This window comes from Equus caballus, chromosome 14, assembly GCF_041296265.1.
Source record: "Equus caballus isolate H_3958 breed thoroughbred chromosome 14, TB-T2T, whole genome shotgun sequence".
In the NCBI taxonomy this organism is placed as follows: Eukaryota; Metazoa; Chordata; class Mammalia; order Perissodactyla; family Equidae; genus Equus; species Equus caballus.
Genome location: NC_091697.1, coordinates 12,656,138 through 12,670,801, shown reverse-complemented (window position 1 = coordinate 12,670,801; position 14,664 = coordinate 12,656,138). Strand labels below are relative to the sequence as shown.

Genomic DNA, 14,664 nt, shown 5'->3' with positions numbered 1-14,664 from the left:
GATTAGTCATCTCAGCATCATCACTTCATCCCTTAAAACATTGTGCTGTCTCCTAGAGGACTTCCACACAGAACCCGTCCACCTAAGGGACTCGTCTCTACATCCTGATTCTCAGGGTCTTGGAGCCACTGCTACCTTTAGGCAACTCTCCTTCTCTCACCCCAGCACTTGTGTCAACCCCTATCTCCTCTCTCCTTGGAGCAGCCAGCTAAAGTCTCCTCCCACATGAGGGTCTGGACAGGACTGTACAACAGGTATTTCACAACTTCTGTTTGGGTTCGGGAAACATGAAAGCCATTAATAACTCCTGAACCCAGAAGCCCAGAACTTCCTGTAAGACAAATGAGGAAAGGTAACTTTTATTCCTTCTGGAGTCCCCTCAGGTGGAGGGTAGAAACAGCATTATCCTGCTTCAAATGAAGGTTGCCTCAAGCTGGGCAAGAATCCCTGCAAAGGAAAATTACCTACTCTTGTCAGCCCAACCCCCTCCCACAGTGAAGCATTGCTAAACTTGCATAATACTCAGTTCCTTCTCTACCTCCTGGCCCCCACAGAAGGAAGGAACAGACCCCGAGTCTCCTGGGATAGATAGGGAGGCAGCCTCCACAAATCTCTGAGCTTCCACTTGGCCTCCCTAAGGAAGACCAAACGTGTCCTTGTGACCCCAGGAAAATAACCTAAATTAGGCTCTGATCCAGGGCCAATGGAAGTTCCAGAGGAAAGGCCTCAAGAGGAGCCCCGGGTCTAGCCCCGTGGCCAAGTGGTTAAGTTCGCACGCTCCGCATTGGCGGCCCAGGGTTTCACTGGTTCGGATCCTGGGTGTGGCCGTGGCACCGCTCGTCAGGCCACATTGAGGCGGCATCCCACATGCCACAACTAGAGGGACCCACAACTGAAATATACAACTACGTACTGAGGGGATTTGGGGAGAAAAAAGAAGAAGAAGATTGGCAACAGTTGTTAGCTCAGGTGCCAATCTTTAAAAAAAAAAAAAGAGAGAGAGAAGAGCCCCTTCTCATAGCCTGGGCCCCTTCGTTGTGGCTGCAGATTCGGGCACAGTTCTGAGTGTTAATCCATGTGAAGGCTGCCTCAAGAAAGCTGATTGCCTTAGGCAGCACCTGGTACCAGAGAAATTCACAGTGCCTGAAGCTGAGATCTGGGGTTCCCATACCCAAGCCACATCAAGGTACCAGTCAATTCATGCATTTTATTCGCCCTGACATTAGGTTTGGAGTGTGGGCTTGAGGGTATAAAAATTCAGGTAACCCATTCCCATCACATTCTATGTCACTGAAAATTCTTCAGGCACCACAGAATATCATGTAAATGAGACCCCCACCCACGCCCCCCAAGCTGCACAGCACTGATCTCTGGGTATAAGCAGCAAGCCCATGAAATCTGTTTCTAGAGAAATTCCTCCTCATCTCTCCAGTCACTGTTCAGCTAATATGTTTTCCTTCTTTTGGTAAGAGTCCTGCTTTCCCATAGGAACTGGAATCTGGGAAAAAGGAAAACAGTACTAGAAGCAGAACAAGAGTGTGGGATCACTCCTGGGTGGTAGTGTCACCTCATTTGGACAGTTCACCGCCTAGATGTGCTGAGTGTGCAAATTCTGTCTCGTTGCCTCATCCAGTGTTTCTCTGAATAGAAGCAAATATCTGGGCACCAGGTATGACTTGTCTTGTGACCCCAGCCAGTAAGTCAGCCCTTTTGAGCCACCACCTCTCCCTTGGTTAGAAGCTCTTTGGCAATGGGTTCATGGAAAACATCCCAGAATGGGAGCTACATGCTGAATTCCCTAGTACTGGCTTTGCCATCGATTGTGTGATCCATTCTCTGATGTTCAAGCTGTGAGAAGCAAATTTGAAATGATGGATGTCCTATATTAAATATACCAATAAGAGCAGAAGTTAAACCTTGCAAGCTGTAGGGTTTGCTTCCTCTATAAGCCTGGCTATCTCTATGGGAACTGAAGGTTGCTTCTTTAGGCCTGTAGTCGGGGAGCTAGAGCAGAGTGGAGATACGGTGGCAGGGCGAGGATGAGCCTTCTTGCACCTAATTTTTCCTCCCCTCTAAGTCTGAATACTGGCAGTGGTGATGCAGGTGGTTCTAAGGGCTCCTTTCACTTTACCGTTCATGATGACCCCATACCGCCTTTACCTCCATGCCACCTTTCCCTCCTTCTTTGGATGCTTCAATCTCTTTGATGTTTTTCTTACCAGACGTTACTCCGCTCAGCCATTCAACAGCTTTAACTTTGATGACGTGGATATGGATGAGCACAAGGATCCACTTGGTCCCTTTGGTCACTTTTGCTTCAGTGAACTCAGTGGGATGTCCAAGAAGAAACCCTTGTGTTAGGAAGAGTTCTAAGAAGGTTCCAAAGATCCCTTCTTTTGCTAGTCACACCCTTGTATAAACTGCTCCCCTTGAGTGTAAGCTGGACCTCGTGATTTGCTTCTGACTAATAGAATAAGGGAATGGTGATGGGATATCATTTCCCTCATTAGTTTACAAGATTGTGACTTCTGTCTTGCTAGCAGACTCTCTCCTGGCTTTGATGAAGCAAGCTGCCATGTTGGAGAGGCCTACATGATAAGGAACTGAAGGTTGCCTCCGGCCAACTCCAGCCAACGGCCATCCAGGAATTGAGGCTCTCAGTCCAACAGGCCTTGAGGAACTGCATCCAGCCAGCAACTATAGAAGTGAGCAAAGAAGTGTGTATTTCCCCAGTCAAGCCTTCAGCTGAGACCCCAGCCCCAGCTGCCACCTTAATTGCAGCCTTGTGAGAGACCTTGGAGCAGAGAACCCAGGTAGGCCTTGCCTAGATCCCTCACCAACAGAAACTATGAATTAATAAATACTTGGTTTTTTTAGCCACTAACTTTTGGGGTATTTGTTATATAGTAACTAACACACCCCTAAATTACTGTAACCTTGGTGTAAGATGTAGCATGGCTGGGAAGGCAGGCACCAAATGAGAGGACAACCTCCTTGACAACATTCCTGGAGACACTGTCTTCAATCTCGAAGACTATCCCAAGTTCTCTTAGCTGCAGTGGTATCATTGTGCTCCCCCCAGCCCTGATTAGTCTCCAGGAGGTGAGGCCTAGGTAAGGTAGTGCTGGGTGGAGTGGATGGCCAGGATGTGGGGTGTTAATCTGTCTGGAAGGGACATTTTGAGCTCAAAGTGACCCTCAGGGACCATGAGGAGTGATGATGAGGTCATTCTTCCCCTCCTCATTTTTTCTTTCCTTTTCCACTCACTCCACCATTCCTTTTTCCCTACTTGTTGTCTCCTGTTGCCCCAAATTCTGGGTGGCTGCCCGACGACCATTCCTAAAAATGATAGCCAGGTGATCTCTTGGTCTTGCAATAATTCTACCAAGCTGGGCCTCCTGAGGAAGTTTCCCTCGGGAGCGGCTCTTCCCGTTCCTTGAGGTGTCCTCACATGCAGGGAGACCTCATTGTTGAGCTCAGAATGTGCCTTCCAGACAGATTACCACCCCACATATAACAGATTCTTCGGCGGGACCCACCCAGTTCCTGGACCCTGCCCTGGCCACTCCAGTGTCCACAATCGCAAAACCCACCCATACGCACATCTGCACTGACTGCTCACCAGTGAGATACTCAGGAATCAGCAACTTTTTCTAAATGAAGGTAAGTTACCGTTTTCAGGAAAAGATTCATATCTCTGGTCCTTTTCAGAGCTGCAAGGTCTCTCCTCCCGTCTGCTCCAGGAAGGGTAGAGGAAGGGCAAGGGTGAACTGCCCCCCATTTTCGTTAGGGTCAGCTGAGGCGTGGGGACGCGGCCCACCACCCAGACCTCCTGAGGGAGAGAAAGGCTCTTAGGAGCAGGTGACATTCATTCCTCACCAAGAGATCCAAGAGCAACATTTCCCCCTGCCACTCACCTCAGGGCCTAAACACCCCCACACTTCCAATTCCAAAACTTTCTGAGGCAACAAGGGGAAATTCTGGCTGTATCCTTCCAGAGGAACGCATCCCACCCTGCAGCTGTGTATAGTTCAGGATAGTGAGGGAGCAGATGGAAAGACAAGTTGAGCCAAGTTCTGGACTTGAAGGGTTTTTCTCATTTTGAAAACGCCCGGAAGTTTTTAGAGTAAACTTTTTGTACTTTTTATGAAAAAGTAAAGTGTTTTAAGTACAGGACATCTGAGTAAGGTCAAATACAGGACCCAAGATAAAACTGAGAAAGCCACTGTCAGGCCCCCTACAAGGGACTGGTCATCTTGCAGAAACCAAATGAGGAAATCAGTCAGAGCTGACTTCCCTCCTTCCTTTCCCTGAGCATAAGCGCTGGGAACCCCAAACCCACTCCCCCAAAGCACCACACAGAGAACACTACTCTCTCTTGGCAGAAACATTTATTGAGGACGATCAGTATCCTTGGTTGTGCTAACCATGGTTCTCATCAGAGGATGTGTTCTCGTGAAAACGGCAATGCTTTCTCCACAAGGACTGAATGATTTCTTTGGGGACATTTTTCCTCCCTGGAAGTGTTGGAGAAGCATTTCCTGTTTGAATAGAAGAGTCAGATCTCTGAACACAGTGCTTTCATTAGAGGTGAGGGTGGCCGCAGGGACGTGGGATACATCATGCATGCAGGTGGGTCTTGGATGGGGCACAGACTCCCTGTAGGGTGGGGAAGGGGGTTGACTCTGGCATAAATGCTGGTCCTTGAAGGCCACAACTTTCCAGGGCTGTCTGATCCTGTCTCTTTTCTGTCTAACCCTTGTACGAAAACTCTTGTCAGGAGGGACAGCATCTTGGCTGCAGGATGTGGTCCTTGCCCATTCCCCTGGCTGTGGGTCAGAGAGAGCCCCGTAGTTGGAGGGATGTCCCTCGTCAGGCTCTACCTGGGCCTGCAGTTCCCCCTTCTGCTGACTTAACTCTGCAGCCTCAGGTTCGTATCTCCATGCCAGTTTCTCCTCTAGGATCTTCCCGATGGCTGCCATGAGCTCATGAGCTTCAGGAGGCCCACAGCTCACGAGAGCTGCACTTTGAGCTGGGTCTCGGAGCGGTGCAAAGGTTGACGTGAACTTGGCTTTTTGCTGGGGACTTTCCTGCCCTGTGATTTTTTTCTTGGAATTAATCCACTGAAAAAACTGCCTCATTTTTTTTCTGAAGTAACTTTCGGGAGGAAACTGTTCATTCTGTGACAGATACAGGGAAGCACCCTCTAATTCTCTGTCCTCAATAGAGTGGCTCTTCTTTCTGGCTTTAGACGTCCCAACTCCTGAATCCTCGCTTCCACATTCTCCTGCTCTGGAGTCCAGAGGTCTCACTGTCTTTGCAGCTGGTGGGAAATTCCTATCCTGGCATTTCCATGAGACATGCTTAGAGGCCCAGGGTTCCCGCCAATGCCCATTGTCCTCCAAGTGGACTTGCAGCACCTGGGAAGCTCCCATGTCCCCACTGGAGACGCTCTGGGACTGAGTCAGTGAGGAGTCGGAAGGCAAGCTATCTGAAGTAAGGGATATGTCAGCGGGAGAGCCTTTAGGCTGGCTATGTTCCTTGCTCTTCAATTGAAACTTCAACTCGGTAAGGAGCTGTTTTTTAATGTCTGATGGCTTGGAATCTTGGGGAACTGGTATTTTTGGTGAGGGACATTCACTGGTCAGGGTAGTTTCTACTTTGCTCACATTGATATTTACCATTTGGGAGCTTCCCAACTTGTTGGTTGTCAAGATGTCACAAGATTGTGATGTAAGAACGCACAGCTCCTCAGCCTTGAATATCTCCCCGAAGTTCATGGTGAACGTGGAAAAATGTTTTCAATTCTTCTCCACCATCTTTTGGCCCTGAATCATGTCCTCTCTATCACTGGAACTCACATTCTCATCCCTTGGCACATGTCCAGCCCCAGCTTGCCTTGTGGGCACCTCTCGGCTGCATCTGTTATTGTCTAGTGCAGTCTTACTCTGACTCACTTTGTCTATAAAGCTGTGTGTGAGGATCTCTGAAGTCTGTCTGCCATGCTCGATTGCCTGGATGTCCTTGGCAAGCTCCTGGTCGATATCAGAGTGGGATGGTTTTACGGCCCCCTGTCCTTCGTTGCCCACAGGTGAGGTAGCAGGGAGTGGAAGATCCAGGATGGGGACTGAATTCGTTGTTTTCACCTTATTTCCCTGAAAACTTTTAGAGCTTCCCTCAAGGGGCTTGGAAACCTCAGCTTTGGAATCCACCCCAGAAATATAGGTGGCTGAGAGAAAGTCAAATTGGGGAAGAGGCCATGTTTTGGCTTCTCTCAACTTATAGGATTTTATGGATTCAAGAACTTTGAGGGGTAGGCCCCACCTCTGACTCACGCGAAACCTTATAATATGGGCTTCTAGCACCTGTCGGGTGTTGGGATCCAGAAAAGAAAGCTCTGGAGTGGTCATCTGGGGGTGGACCCCACCTACTGTTATGTTTTTCAAATTTCTGTTTTCCATATTCTTCTGGGAACTCCCAGAAGGAGGGGATGGGTTGTCCTCAGCCAGCCAAAAATGACACACCCCGAGGGGGATCCTCCCCGCAGTGATCTGCCAAAACTTCTGGCTTAGATATAATCTAAGAATGGTTTTCACTTCATTCTGGTCTGTGTCCTTCCTTGAGACATTTAAGAGTTGATTCCCTGAGTAATTCCTTGAGTGACACACACAGCTACTTTTTGTCTCTGAGGCAGCCCTCAGACTCTTTAGTAGGTAGCATTCTGAGACCCTTGGAGGACTATCTTCTGGGGTCTTCTCTAGGATATATCCAAGATTCCTCTTCATGTCCTGCCTTAGTTGAAACTTTGTTGAGATCGTCTCATGGAAGCTTCCTGGGAAACTCAATTCAGTCTCTGCTAGATCCTTGCTACTCTGGCCCTGAAGCTGACGGAGCTGTGAGTGAGCATGTCTGCCTTTTTGCTGAGATGTTTCTGTGCATTTACACAGAGACTCTAGATTCCTACTGGCATGGAGGCAGCAGTGTGAGAATAGCCTCCTTGGAATGTGGAGCTCCATTTTATCCTGGGGTTCACGGGTGATATGAAAATGGCCAGGAAGGACAGAGACTGGTACATAGGCATGGGAGGACTGGCTGACCAAAGGAGGGGTGAGAGCTTGAGGACAAGTGGCTTCTTGAGATTTTTGGAATGCAGGGACTAAACCCCATAGACTTTCTTGTTGCTTCTGCAACATGTGCCATTTCAGGTGTTGATTTTCAGTTGAGATATGAGAGTCTGACTCAATCTGGGATCTATGGAAAGACACTCCATGGTCCCTAATCTGGGATGGAGAAGAAGATGGTAGGATTGAGAGTGGGGATTGAAGGTGGGCATGGGGCTGGACCTGAGTGAAGTGTGGGTGCTGGGATTGGGGGTTGATTTGAGAGAAGGGTTGTGGATGTACATCGGGGAGGGGAGGAGGGTGAGAATGGGGAAGTGGTGGAGATTCTTGATTCCTCATCTTGACTGCAGAAGCATTACAGATTCCATTGAATAAGACAAAATGAGACCCTAGTGGGGCACTACTACTAGAAACCAGGAGAGTGGCCACCGGGGACTCACTGTGCAGAGAGGGAACAGCCCAAAAGAGCTGGGTATATTTCTGCAAGTTTTCTCCCAAAGTCTTGACATACAGTAGCTGTTGACAAATGCTCAGCTGCTCTGGTTTGCCTGTGATGTCCCAGCCAGTTTTGGGGGCTGTGGTGTCTTGTACGTCAAGTGGCTGCAATGAATTCCCTGAAGACATCCGTTGGTTTTCTGAGCACATTTGTTTTGAAAATAGTCCTTCCTCCTTTTCTTTCTTCTCTAAAATCTGGAAATCCATTCTCTTTTTTATTTGTCTTGCCAAGAATGCCTGGCCGTTAAGGCCAAGGAAAGAATGGCTGCTGGCCTCCATGTGATTGGTAGCAGAGTCTCCCCAGAGACAGGTCTCTCATAGACGGAGGGAAACTTGCTCTCGTTGAAAATCACAGTGTGATAATGTGGGGAGGAACATGTTCTTGGCAGGAGCCCGACAACAAGAGAATTCTGAAATTGACAGACTTGAATGGTCAGTGCCTCTGACTGTTGGGACATAAGTGGACAACCCACCAGGGCTATCTGGAGATGAGTTCTCTGGAGCAGACTTCAATAAGATGGAAACCAATTTAGATTGAGTCACAGTTAAAGGGTGGTCTTTCGGTAGTGAGACAGAAAGGCTTGGTGGTGCATGATGACAAGCTAGTGAATCATTGGGATTCATTATCTGGGACAGATTTGGTAAGGCGTTAATATCTTGGGAAAGGGTGCGGTCAAGAGAGAAGATCGTATTCAGAGACAGAGTGGCCTCTGGTTGGAGAATAGGACCCGTTGCCTGGGTGTCATGTGGTGGGAGAGGGGGAAGGGCAAGGGGTTGGGGTGGGGAATGGTCTGCTGGGAATTTGGACTCCAAGGGAGGAAAAGGCTCTGGTGGCATAGACTGACCCGGTGGTGAGGGTGAAAGAAAGTCAGCTAAGGGTGTCGTTGGGTTAGGTGAGAGAGCGAAGGGGGGCGGTGGGGAAGGGTCAGGTGGAGGGGATGGTGTTAGGTCTCCTGGAGGGACTTCTGAGAAGGCAGAGGACAGAGTGAAGGATGACTCAGTCCCAGGAGCTGTGGAAGCCAGAGAGGACACAGAGGCAGTATCATCTTCCAGGCCCTCCAGGAACAGCAACCGATTGACCTCCACGGTTGTGCTATTACACACCTCACAGGAACGGTCTGGACATAGCAGTTGACGAAAGCAGATGGTATCGCGATGCTGGCCCCGGGGACTGAAGGAGACAGGATGTACATAGCTGCAGCCAGGACCAGAACAAATATATGGGGCCCTGGCAGGTCTGACAGAGGTAGGGGCACCCATTGCATACTGTCCTTTCACATCCCTCCACTTCCTTGAGCTCACAATCTATGTTGTTTCCTTCTCCCCAAGACTTTCACAATCTGGATTTCAAAATCTGAGGATTTTCCCTCCCTTATCAATCTCACGTTTCACTGAGGCCCTAGAAATTCTTAGACCCTGCTAAGAAGCGGAATACAGGAAAGAAGGATTGTGTTTAGTCACCTTTGCAGCAGAGAAAGCACCTTCCTTGCCTCCTCTGCTTCGCTCTGGTAAGCTCTACCACCTGGGAAAACAGGAAAGTGATGAAGACAGAAGCAAAGAGATCTTTTAGGAGGCAGAGCAGAATGTCCTTTATGGTACCCTTGGTAGATTGGACTTGGAGAGCTCCAAGAATTAGGATTCAAGATCGCACGGTTAATGATAATAATAAAGCTCACGTATGTATGTTGCTTTATCATTCACAAAGAGCTTTCATTCATATATGTATGTCATCCCATGTGAGGCTCAAAAACACCATGTGAGGAACATAGGTCACTGGTTACTTCAAGGAAGAATCTGATCATCCAGGAAGTCAAAGTACTTTCACCAGGTCAGGAGACAGAAGTTCTGACTCTTTACATCTCATATGGTCACTTATTGGGCAACGCCCATTGCCCAGGTCCATCACTGCTTCATGCCCAGATGTGAGCAGAGCAGGAATCTGAGAAATGTTTCAGGTTCTGACTGCTTTCCCATGAGCCTCTCCTCTGAGGGCTCTGTTTTCTGAGAGGGACTGTATCTAGCGAGTGACATCCTCAGAGACCATGGACCTGGGACCTCATGGAGAGGACAGGATGGGTCACCCTTGGAGAGCTCAGGTGGGATAGGTGGAACCTTACCACTTGGTGTTCCACCTTTTCTTCTGCTCTTGGCTCTGCCCTGACGCTGAGAACAAAAAGAAAAGAATGAGGATCGAGGACTTAGTTGGCTTGCTCCTCTCTCTAGGAAACTCAGATATTCATCCAAGATTACTGTCACTCTCTATTTTTATTACTAGCACTTTGTGTTTTTCCCTTTCTGAATTTCTAAAGGTGATAAGATACTTTCAATTTTTCCTTCTTTGAAAAACTCGAAGGAGGATTTTTGGCTAGAGTCCACACTTGATCTTCTCAGTCAGAAGTCCTCTGCTCAAGGAGGGCATAGACTCTGAGGCCCACAGTCACATCTGTGCTTCCTCAGATAGGCCCCTGTATCCTGGGACAGAGCTCTTGCTCCAGCATCTGCTCAGAGACTCAGCTCTGTTCTCCTGATCTGCCCAACATGAAGGAAGGCTTGGCAAGTGGCGCCTGACATGGCAAGATGACTCATGATCAAGTGCTGGGAACGGTGTTCTCCTACACAGATCTGAAACGCTAAATAACTGAATCAAGGACTACAGAATCACTGTTTGGGATTTTATTTGGGAACCTACCAGCACACCCAGATAGTCTGTGAGCTTTAAATGGAATCCTTAGTCCTCCCTGAAGCCCTAGTTCTGCCTGTTCTCTTCCCCTAAGAGAGCAATGGTCTGTCCTCTCCTCAGACTTCCCATTTTAGGTGTCTCTCTGGCCCAGCCAAACTCATTTAAAAATGTGAGAAAGGGAACGGGAAAATAAAGAATTATTCTTTGAGGAGTGACTTTTGGTTCCAGCTCCAACACTTAAAGAGCTTGGGAGTCTTTACTATGGTCTTTAGGAGAAGCAAAAGCTGAGCAAACTGAAAATCAATGGCTTTTCTTGAAGTCACCAGAGAACTGAGGTTGCAGGGCAAACTACTACCCAGAATCTTCAGAGAGGGTGAATGCAGAGAATCACAGTTAAGATCAGCTTACCTGGACAGAAGCCACTAGAGCCATAAACTGGTAGAAACACGTAAAAGACAATGACAAATTGCTGAGGATGCATGTGGGCTAGCATGAAAGTGAGAAACTCCTGGAGGACCGTTTAAGGGGAGGCCCCAGCTACTCGTGAGTTTTACTTCCAGGAACCCTACTAAGTTCTCACAGTGAAGAACCATGAAGAAACTCTGATGTTTCTGGCACGGGAGGGTGGGGGAGAAAGGTTACCATTTTGAAAGGATTTTGAAATATCCCCTGAGTGTGCTCCATAATAGAAGCCTCCCTAGCAGAGGAAAAGACTACCAAGCCTTATCCCACGTGGGTGAAGGGCAGTTACCCAACTGCAGCCCCCTGTAGCCTTCCCGTCTCATCTAAAGAGTTCAAAGAAAAGAAAAAAAAAGCTTAGAAACACTTGTGAACGTCACAACCCAGGGACACAGGCCCACTAACAGATTTAATTATATCCCCTCCCTTAACACCTTTCCACCACGTCCCCAGGGCTGCAGTATAGTGATGGGATCATAGCTGAAAGAGTTGCAAGGCATAGGCTCTGTTTAAGGAGGAGATTTAGGGGAACCTAAAGACACAAGAAACACAAAAACAAGGACACTAGAGGAAATGGAAGCCTCTGACATGCACAGCTACGGTAAATATTAAACACAGCCCAACACCTAGCCACATGAGCATAAAACTTCACACTAAAGGTTTATTTATTTCAGTTCCTATTTCCTAATACAGCATGTCTGGCTTTCAACCAAAAATTACAAGGCATGCTAAAAGGCAAGAAAAAACAGTCTAAACAGACAAAGCAAGCATCAGATCCACATTCACATTGACACAGGTTTTGAAATTATCACACATAGAATCCAAAATAACCATGATTAGTATGTTAAGGGCTCTGATGGAAAAAATAGACGGCACACAAGAACAGATGAGGAATGCCAACAGACAGAGGGAAATTCTAAGAAAGAATCAAAAGGGAATGTTAGAAACCAAAAACACTACAAGAAATAGAGAAGGCCTGTGATTGGCTCATCTGTAGATTGCATACGGCCAAGGAAGGAATATGTGAGTTTGAATATATGTCAATAGAAACTTTGCAAACTGAAATGCACAGAGAAAAAGAAAAAAAGTTTTAAAGCCCAGAATATCCAAGAACTGAGAGACAGTTTCAAAATATGTAGCATGTGTAATTGGCATACCAGAAGAAGAAAAGAGAAAGAACAGAGTAGAAAAATATTTGAAGTAATGATGGCCAAGGATTTTCCAAAATTAATGACAGGTTAACCATAGATTGTAGAAGCTCAGAAAAGACCCCAACAAGATAAATACTAAAAAAGTCTATACTTGGACATATCGTCTTCAAACTGTAGGAAACCAAAAGATAAATCTTGAAAGAATCCAGAGGAAAATAAACACCCTACATCTAGAGGAACAAGGATGAGAATTGTGGGATTCTCATCATAAACCATGCAAGCAAGAAGAGAGTAGAGTGAAATATTTAAAGTGTTGAAAGAAGAAAAAACACCACCCACCTAGAATTTTCTATCTAGTGAGATGATCATTCAAAAGTGAAGGAGAAATAAAACCTTTCTCAGACAAACAAAAACTGAGGGAATTCATCAGCAGCAGACCTGCTCTGCAATAAATATTTTTTAAAAGTTCCTCAGGGAGAAGGAAAATGATAACTTGGATCTTCATTAAAAAGAGGAAGAGAAGGAATAAATTAAGGTAAAATGAAACTTTTATTTTTCTTATTCTCAATTGAGCTAATAATAATAGTGACAATGTATTGGGTGATTATAGTATATGGATAGGTGAAAGGAATGAAAACAGTGTTACAGAGGGCTTACATTAGTTATAAACGTATATTACAAACTCTACAGCAACCACTGAAATTTTTTTTAAAGAACAATTGATATAGTAAGAGATGAGAGAAAATGGAATCATATAATATGCTTGTCTAAAACCAGAAAACGCAGAAAAAGAGAAGAAAAAAGAATAGATATAATGAATAGTAAACAGTTATAGACGTTGTAGATATGAGTCCTACCGTATTTTTAAAAAATCACTAAATATAAATGGTGCAAATTCACCAATTAAAAAACAGAGACTGTCAGTGGATATAAAAACAAGACCCAATTAAATGTTGTATACAGAATGCCCACTTTAAAAATAAAGATACAGATAGATTACAAATAAAGACAGAGAAAAATGTACCATGCTAACACTAACCAAAAGAAAACAGGAGTAACTATATTAATTTCAGACAAAGCAGACTTCAGAACAAGGAAAACTCAGGGATAAAGAGGGGTCTTACATAACCATGCTCCAACAAGACACACAGTCCTCAACATGTATACATCTAACAACATAGTGTCAAAATATGAGGCAAAAACTGGCAGAACTGCAAAGAGAAATAGTTGAATCCATTGTTATGTTTGGAGATTTCACCCTCTCTCTCAGAAATGGACAGATTCAGCAGGCAGAAAATCAGTATAGATGCAGTTGACCTGAACAGCACCATCAGTCAACGTGATCTAATTGACATTTTGTAGAGTACTTCATCCGATAATACACATTCTTCTCAAACTCTCATGGAACATTCACCAAGATAGACCACGTTCTTGGCCACAAAACACACTTTAACAAAAATAAATAGAGATTGTACAAAGTACGTTTTCAGACCATAATGGAATTAAACTAGGAATCAATTACAGAAGGATAGCTGGAAATCCTAAAATGTTTGGAGATTAAACAACACGCTACTAAACACATTGGTCAAGGAAGAAGTCTCAAAGTATTTTAAACTAAATGAAAATTAAAATAGAACTTATTAAAATTTATAAGGTATAGCAAAAGCAGTACTTAGGGGGAAATTGATAGCATTGAATACATCTATTTGAAAAGAAAGATTTGATATTTCTGAGGGACCTGATTTACTTACCTGATTGATGTCTCTCTCTTTCCGAAATATTGGGAAACATGGACTCCTCTTTAGGTAGCAGAGTGACAGAAGAAGGAGCCCCACCCCACACAGGAAGGCAGGGATGGGAATACCTAGGAACTCAAGCTGGAGCTCAGCCATGGTGCATTAACATTCCTCAGACAAAGAGGGTGATCTGCATCACCAGAAGTGCACTGCCACCTCAGGCAGCTGGGCGTTAAGAGTGCACATTCTAGACTAGAGTTCCAGGCCCGCATCACAGAGCTTTAGCATAGACACCAGAGGTTCTTGAAGGTCGGGGAGGGGAAAACACAGAAGTGATGAACCCACAACCCTTCCCCCACCATCCAGGCCAGCAAATCAGTCCACCCCTCTGAGGCCCTTTAGATACTTCCAACTCCACATATTCACCATAGCATATATTTCACCTTGGTGAAATTTTCTATTTATTCTGTTACCCAGCTATTACCTAAGAGCCTTTTATTGCTTGGTGATCTCCTTTTGGACCCCCACGTCATCTTTGAAAGTCGGTCCTGTGCCCAGGGATTTACATCCCCAAGATCTACTCGGCCTTCAACTAAAACTTCCCCTCATACATAATGTGTTTTTACCTGTATGAAACCAGAAATACACTCAGCGGCAGCCCCACCTCCCGTTATCTCCTCAAAAGAATCCACTATCACCAAAAAGCATGAGAGAACAGAGTAGCCTGTATCAACCAACAGAAAGCATGAGAAAGAGGGCCACAAGGGCGTGGCGCATCCGTGGACCCAGGGCAAACAACTTGAAAATGTTTGGTAGTTCTTCTTTTCCCCGAATCCCTCTTAGGCTAGTCAGCCTCTAAAGGTTCTCAAATCTGGCCCCCTCCACCCATACGGTGTCTCACCCTGCTGCTCCCTCTTTTTCTCTGCCAAATCCCCTCCTCCCAGCAAAATTTTAAACTTTTCCATTATTTTACAGAGCAATTGTGCTGGACCATGACCTGCAGAGTCAAACTCCTCTTGATT

At 45.9% G+C, this 14,664-nt stretch overlaps 1 protein-coding gene and 1 long non-coding RNA gene across 37 annotated transcripts in view; one reads left to right on the top strand and one right to left on the bottom strand.

Moving 5' to 3' along the window:
- Nucleotides 1-14,664, top strand: part of LOC138917397 (uncharacterized) — a 77,482-nt gene that overhangs the window by 27,406 nt on the left and 35,412 nt on the right. For 18 of the 36 annotated variants that reach the window (XR_011425303.1, XR_011425313.1, XR_011425299.1 and 15 more), the window contains one exon: nt 2,544-2,813. This is a non-coding gene — a long non-coding RNA (uncharacterized lncRNA). Of the gene's footprint in view, nt 1-56; nt 255-1,488; nt 1,670-2,222; nt 2,436-2,540; nt 2,814-14,664 lie in introns of those variants that run through there. The other 18 variants (XR_011425323.1, XR_011425316.1, XR_011425298.1 and 15 more) reach the window with 5 other exon arrangements.
- LOC138917399 (spermatogenesis-associated protein 31D3-like) lies at nt 4,375-13,875 on the bottom strand. Its single transcript, XM_070233597.1, has 4 exons — nt 13,658-13,875; nt 9,734-9,779; nt 9,078-9,138; nt 4,375-8,787 (listed from the first exon to the last, which is right to left on the bottom strand). Exons 1-4 carry the CDS (start codon nt 13,796-13,798, stop codon nt 7,932-7,934), a joined length of 1,104 nt encoding a protein of 367 aa, XP_070089698.1. The 5' UTR covers nt 13,799-13,875; the 3' UTR covers nt 4,375-7,931.

What these genes read in the sequence shown, in the direction of transcription:
- LOC138917399 (XM_070233597.1), bottom strand. Translation starts at nt 13,798, where the DNA reads ATGGCTGAGCTCCAGCTTGAGTTCCTAGGTATTCCCATCCCTGCCTTC. An exon ending in AAAAGGTGGAACACCAAGTG is followed by an intron (nt 9,139 to 9,733) that starts GTAAGGTTCCAC and finishes CTGTTTTCCCAG; the next exon opens with GTGGTAGAGCTTACCAGAGC. An exon ending in GTGCTTTCTCTGCTGCAAAG is followed by an intron (nt 8,788 to 9,077) that starts GTGACTAAACAC and finishes TGTCTCCTTCAG; the next exon opens with TCCCCGGGGCCAGCATCGCG.